General features: G+C 48.3%; 1 protein-coding gene across 1 annotated transcript; it reads right to left on the bottom strand.

The window, feature by feature from the left end:
- Positions 1–749: 749 nt before the first annotated feature.
- On the bottom strand, positions 750–2,963 carry LOC116969541 (probable G-protein coupled receptor 83). Its single transcript, XM_033016389.1, has 2 exons — positions 2,960–2,963; positions 750–1,213 (listed from the first exon to the last, which is right to left on the bottom strand). Exons 1-2 carry the CDS (start codon positions 2,961–2,963, stop codon positions 750–752), a joined length of 468 nt encoding a protein of 155 aa, XP_032872280.1.
- Positions 2,964–7,430: the final 4,467 nt, after the last annotated feature.

Below are 7,430 nucleotides of genomic sequence, written 5' to 3'. Positions count from 1 at the left end.
CCCAGTGTGTAGGATAGTGGTAGTGTATGGGGTGATCGCTGGTCGGCACTGTGCCTCTAAACTAAAATCTGAACTGAACTGAGCTGATCACAACACAACACAACGCAACACGCAACGCAACGCAACAAATAACATAACACACCACAATATATCACAACACGCAACACACACACACACCAACACACCAGACACGTAGGAAACGCTGAAGTAACTCAGCAGGACAGACAGCATCTCTGGAGAGAAGGAAGGGGCGACGTTTCGGGACTGATGCCAGGGGAGTGGGTGGGAAAGATGGAATGTAATCGGAGACAGTAAGAATGGTGGGAAAACTGGGAAGGAGAAGGGGGATAGAGAGAGAGGGAAAGCAAGGGCTATTTGAAGTTAGATAAGTCATTATTCATACTGCTGGGGTTTAAGCTACCCAAGCGAATTATGAGGTGCTCTTCCTCCAATTTGCGCTGCGCCTCACTCTGACAATGGAGGAGGCCCAGGGCAGAAAGGTCAGATTGGTAATGGGAGGGGGAGTTAAAGTGCTGAGGAACCGGGAGATCAGGTAGTTTGCTGAGTTACTCCAGCAGCTACATCAGATGCCTTGGCCAATAATACCTGGGCAGAATATGATACCAAGTTTCCACGCTGTATCTGTAAAGTCTAAGGGGGACTCACCTCCCCATTGTTACCCCTGCACCCATCAAGGTAGGAACTCCTATTCGCCGTGGATGGGCCGGGCTTGTCCTCCAATCTCACCCCTACTGCCTCCCGTCTCCGCTGGCCACGGTGAGCGCCAGGATCTTGCCTCCTCTCCTCCTTCTCCCCCTGCACTTGGCCAGAAGGGTCATGAGGTTGGAGCGGAACCTGTTGTCCATCCAACAGTAGATGAAGGGGTTCCAACAGGTGCTGCTCACGGCCACCCAGTGGAAGGCAAAGTAGAGAGTGTTGTTGAATTGGACGATTTGGCCGGTGAGCAGGACGGTGTAGACGTTGAGGGGAAACCAACAGAGGGCAAAGGTCACCACCAGCAGCACGATCATCTTGATGGTCCTCTTCTTCCTGCGGCGTTGAGCGGCGGCCTGGGTCACTGTGACGACACCGCTGGTTTTCCCCAGCCATAGCTTCTTGCTCACCGCGGCGGAGATTACGGTGATCACCACAAAGGCAGGAGGTAGCAGCACATGGTTGACTGGTCCAAGTTCCTCCAGAATACTTTGGAAGGCTTCGGATAAATAGAGAGCGAAGGCTGTGGAGTCTATATCAATGAATAGTTTTAAGGCAGTGGTAGATCGATTCTTGATGAATACCAGTGTAAGGGTTATGGGGAGAAGGTATGAGTATGGGGTTGAGAGGGAAGGATAGATCAGCCATGATTGAATGCCAGAGTAGACTTGATGGGTCAAATGGTCTAATTCTTCTCCTAGAACTTATGAACTTGCTGTACATAAGAGGGTATCAATAATCAGGAAGATATTGACTGTAAGATGTTGTCAATGGGCCAGGATTACTCAGCTACTCATGGCATAGTCAGAGGAGTGGGAATAATGGCCTCGTGTTTAATGAATGGTGCAGGGTTAAAGGGGCTGAATATCCACACCTACCTTGACTGAAGGGTCTCAACCCACAACATCACCTACCCAGGCCATCCGGAGATGTTGCCTGACTCATTGAGTTACTCCAGCGCATTGTGTTCTACCTGCCTCGGCTCCTTACTTTGAACATCTGCCCTGTGATCGGTCAGTCATGGGCACGCTGTCGAGAGAAGAAAGATGGGTCAATATCACCAACAACTTCTCCTGGCCCACCCATATTGAAGCAATGACCAAGAAAGCACACCAATGCCTCTAGTTCCTTAGAAGTCTTAAGATGTTTGGCATGTCCGTATAGCTCACACCAACTTCTACAGATGCAGCATTTTATCAGGATGCATCACAGCTTGGTTCAGGAACAGCTCCACCCAAGACCGCAATAGATTGCAGCAAATGGTGGACACAGCATAGACCATCACACAAAGCAACCTCCCTTCTATTGACTCCATTTATATCTCACGTTGCCTCGGGAAGGTCAGCAACAACATCAAGAATGACACGCACATTGGTCATTCTTCCGTTCGCTCACTCACTCACTCACTCACACTCACTTACACTCACTCACTCACCCACTCACTCACCCACTCACTCACACACTCACCCACCCACTCACTCACACACCCACTCACTCACACACCCACTCACTCACACACCCACTCACTCACTCACTCACTCACACACCCACTCACTCACACACCCACTCACTCACTCACCCACTCACTCACACTCACTCACACTCACTCACTCACACACCCACTCACTCACACACCCACTCACTCACTCACTCACTCACTCAATCTCACTCACTCACCCACCCACTCACTCACACGCCCACTCAATCACTCACTCACTCACTCACTCACTCACTCACACTCACTCACTCACACACTCACTCACCCACTCAGTCACTCACTCATTCATTCACTCAATCACTCACTCACACACTCACTCGCTCGCTCACTCGCTCACTCACTCATTCACTCACTCGCTCACTCACCCGCTCACTCACCCGCTCACTCACTCGCTCACTCACTCGCTCACTCACCCGCTCACTCACTCACTCGCTCACTCACTCACTCTCACACTCACTCACACTCACTCACTCACACTCGCCCACTCACACACTCACTCATTCACTCACTCACTCGCCCACTCACACACTCACTCATTCGCTCACTCACTCACTCACTCACTCACTCACTCACTCACTCACTCACTCACTCACTCACTCACTCACTCACTCACTCACTCACTCACTCACTCACTCACTCACTCACCCACTCACTCACTCATTCACTCACTCACTCATACACACTCACTCACTCACTCTCACACACACTCACTCACTCACACACTCACTCACTCACACACTCACTCACTCATTGTCTCCTTCCAGATAAGTTACTGGATTAGGAAAAGGGGAGATGCAACGAGACCTTGGTGTCCTGGTACACCAGTCATTAAAAGTAGGCATGCAGGTGCAACGCAGGCAGTGAAGAAAGCGAATCGTATGTTAGCATTCAAAGCAAAAGGATTTGAGTATAGGAGCAGGGAGGTTCTACTGCCGTTGTACAGGGTCTTGGTGAGACCACACCTGGAGTATTGCGTACAGTTTTGGTCTCCAAATCTGAGGAAGGACATTATTGCCATAGAGGGAGTGCAGAGAAGGTTCACCAGACTGATTCCTGGGATGTCAGGACTGTCTTATGAAGAAAGACTGGATAGACTTGGTTTATACTCTCTAGAATTTAGGAGATTGAGAGGGGATCTTATAGAAACTTACAAAAGTCTTAAGGGGTTGGACAGGCTAGATGCAGGAAGATTGTTCCCGATGTTGGGGAAGTCCAGGACAAGGGGTCACAGCTTAAGGATAAGGGGGAAATCCTTTAAAACCGAGATGAGAAAAACATTTTTCACAAAGAGAGTGGTGAATCTCTGGAACTCTCTGCCACAGAGGGTAGTTGAGGCCAGTTCATTGGCTATATTTAAGAGGGAGTTAGATGTGGCCCTTGTTGCTAAAGGGATCAGGGGGTATGGAGAGAAGGCAGGTACGGGATACTGAGTTGGATGATCAGCCATGATCATATTGAATGGCAGTACAGGCTCGAAGGGCCGAATGGCCTGCTCCTGCACCTAATTTCTGTTTCTGTAAGTTACTGGATTGGAAGCCACAGTTTTAGAGGATTAAATCAATGCCATGAGTTCAAATCTCAAATCTCAACCCAACAGATGGAGGACTTAAATTCAAGTAATTAAATAATTGTCATTTAAAAAAAAACAGTCTTAATACTAACGATTAGATTAAATATAATTTTTTTCATATTCTGAAGATTCTGAAAAAAGTTTCCCCCAACCCCCCCCCCCCCCCCTCCCCCCCATAAAACATACCATAAAACATTTATTTAAAACATTAAAACAGAGAAGGGATGAGACAGACTGTTGGCGAGGTGGCCATTACGGACGCCACCCGGTGGTGATATCACTTATGACCCGTTGGGCTGAGGGACCTTTTTCTAAACTAACAAAAATAAATTACCAATAAAGTCTGCCTGGACCTGCCTGGTGTCCCGGTTGCCAAACACTTTAATTCCCCTTCCCATTCCCACACTGACCTTTCTGTCCTAGGCCTCCTCCATTGTCAGAGTGAGGCTAAATTCAAATTGCAGGAACAGCTTCTCATATTTCGCTTGGGCAGCTTACAACACAATGGTATGAATATTGATTTCTCTAACTTGAAGTAACCTCTGCATTCCCACTCTCTCCATCCCTCCCCCATCCAAGTCACACCAGCTTTTCGTTCTCCCCCTCCCCCAGCGAACAGCTAACAATGGCCGGTTTCCTTCATCATCGTTACTCTTTTGCATATCTTTCATTCATCTTATATTACTAAAAGTCTGTTCTTGACCGGTTTTGGCCATCTGTGCTGTTCTTGACCGTCATTTTTGGCCACCTTGCTCAGAGCCCCCCTCCGCCGTATGTGTGCCGAGGATTTTTCCCGTCGATGAAAGGTGACAGAGATATTAATGTTTTTACAAAATTCCCCATTCTCTCTGCTGCCCCCGCTGGAGGCAGGGGAAGGGACTATAAAACCAGGAAGTGGTGTGCCTCAATTAGTCTCTGCAGGCTGGAGATCTGTCAATTAGTCTCTGTCACTCTGAGCTCTGAATGACACTGAACAAATGTCTACAGCACTGTGAGTACCCTTAATTTGGTTTGAAAATGAAAATATAGTTAGTTTGAAGTAAAAAAGCACTGCCTGCAAATGGTTGTTTGGGTTGAATTAAAAAGGCACTCTTTCTCTCTCTCCCCTCCTCTCTCTCTCCCTATCCCTCTCTCTTTCTACCTCTCTCCCCCTCTCCTCTCCCCCCTCTCCTCTCCCCCCCACTCTCCTCTCTCCCCCCTCTCCTCTCTCCCCTCTCCCCCCTCTCCTCTCCCCTCCCCTCTCCCCCCCCCCTCTCCTCCCCCCCCCCTCTCCTCTCCCCTCCCCTCTCCCCTCCCCTCTCCTCTCCCCCTCCTCTCCCCTCCTCTCCTCTCCCCCTCCTCTCCCCCTCATCTCCCCCTCCCCTCCACTCCCCTCCTCTCCTCTCCCGCTCCTCTCCTCTCCTCTCCCCCCCTCTCCTGTCCCCACCTCTCCTGTCCCCCCCTCTCCTGTCCCCCCCCTCTCCTCTCCCCCTCCCCCCCTCACCTCCCCCTTCCCTCTCTCTCTCTCCCCCCTCTTTTTCCTCCCCTCCATCCCCTCCCGCACCGTCCCTCCCCTAAACCCCCCACCCCTCCACACACCCCTACCCCCTTCCCTCCACCCTCCCTCCCCCTCCCTGCTCCCCACCTCTCCCCCTCCCCATCTCACCCCCCTCTCTCTCCCCTCCTTCCCTCCATCCAACTTCCTCCCCTAAACCCCATCCCCTCCACACCCCCTCCCCTCTTCCCTCCACCCTCCCCCTCCCTCCCCCTCCCTGCTTCCCACCTCTCCTCCTCACCCCACCTCTCAGCACCCCATCTCTCTCCCCCTCTCTCTCCCCCTCACTCGCACCCTCTCTCTCTCCTCCCCTCCTCCCACACCTTTCCCCCCTCACCCACCCTCCCTCTTATTAGGTATGTTGCAAAGCCTACCTGAAGCGTCTTTGAAAATCTGCCGCTACGGGTGTGCGCGATTTTGGCGCCGTTTAGAGGGGGCGGGTTTAAAACGCGATTTTCTCTAGGCTGTTCAAATCGAAGATGTTCAGCCTAGTTAATTATTAACGAAAAATCGCTGGAAGACCCCGTCGCAAAAGCTATTATTAGTTTTAAAGGCCTCGTAAAATAGTTATAGTAGTTTAAAAATCAATCTCTAAACCCGTGACCGCCAGCAACCGCATAGTCTCATAAAGCAAACAGCTGAAGTTAGGCTGTATATATTTACATTAAAAAGGGCTTCTAAAGAACCCTTTATACAAAGTTTAATATTGCGAGTAGCTCAATTTGGGCCCATTATATCGCGCAGTATTTTTCTGGGCATTTGGGGGCACAAATCTACCGCAATGTGAACGTTCCAAACCAGCGCGTTCCACAGGGACCCACTAGAAAGCTGATTTAAATGGGCATTTATTTACAGCAATTGAACACTAAATTCCTTCCATTTGGCCTATAAATTAATGTAAATGAGATTTAAAAATCATGTTTTATTGTGAATTATTTGTGAATATTATTTGGACATTTAGGCTATTTAAAAATGTTAATCATTTATTAAGAAATGGATAGATGTTTAGATCTAGTAATTGAAGTCTGAAATTAGCTACAATTAGGTAACTAACTAATTATATGCTTTAATTTCAGGTCATCCAAGTAAGATTATTTTATATTTGTTTCAGAATGCTTCAATCTATGATAACTGAAAATTTCATTCAGTTTTCTTAATTTTTAAGAAAGTTATGGGCTTTTGACTGTTCAAGATCACAGCTTTTTTGTTATGTCCATAGAAAATCAATAGGGAACAAGATGCTCATTTCCGAGTATGAAAATGGCCATAACTTTTTAAATACTTGAGATATGAAAGTGAATTAGGTGTCAAATTAAACTTATTTTTATGCTTTATCTGATGGGATAAATTACAGACTTGATTTTTAAAATCTCAAAATTTTGTAACATTGCTACTCTTATCCTCCTCTCCACCCCCCTATCCCTCTTGCCCCCCTCTCTGTGTCTCTGTGTCTCTCTCTGTCTCTGCCCCTTCTCTCTCTTCCCTCACTCTCTACACCCGCCCGCCCCCCCCCCCCCTCTCTGGATGTGACTGCAAGTTGGGGGCTATGCGTCAGTAGATAGGGTGGTTATGGGGTAAAAGGAGCAAATTAATAATTTTAATATAATATCAAGGGGGGTAATTAGCGTGAGTGCGGGGGGGCGGGGGGATAGTTAGTGTGTGACGCTGCATGCCGCCTCCCCCCCACAACCGCACGTTGGGGGAACAGACCTAACGGGTCTGCACTTGGTCTAGTTTGTTTTATATCTCTCTACATCACCGTATATATCTCTCGTTTCCTTCTCCCCTGACTCTCGGTCTGAAGAACTACATACATTACATACACATATACACATACGACACATATTTCAGACACTTACCCGCACAGTCACACACACTCACATACTAACACATACACACACACACACACTCACATACTAACACATACACACACACACTCACATACTAACACACACACACACACACACACACACACACACATACACACACACTCACATACTAACACATGCACACACACACACACACACGCTCACATACTAACACATACACACACACACACACACTCACATACTAACACACACACACACAGACACACACACACACACACACAAACA

The sequence above is a fragment of the Amblyraja radiata genome, unplaced genomic scaffold (genome assembly GCF_010909765.2).
Source record: "Amblyraja radiata isolate CabotCenter1 unplaced genomic scaffold, sAmbRad1.1.pri S71, whole genome shotgun sequence".
Classification (NCBI taxonomy): Eukaryota; Metazoa; Chordata; class Chondrichthyes; order Rajiformes; family Rajidae; genus Amblyraja; species Amblyraja radiata.
The sequence above is the reverse complement of the archived record's forward strand: the minus strand, read 5'-3'. Positions and strand labels throughout refer to the sequence as shown.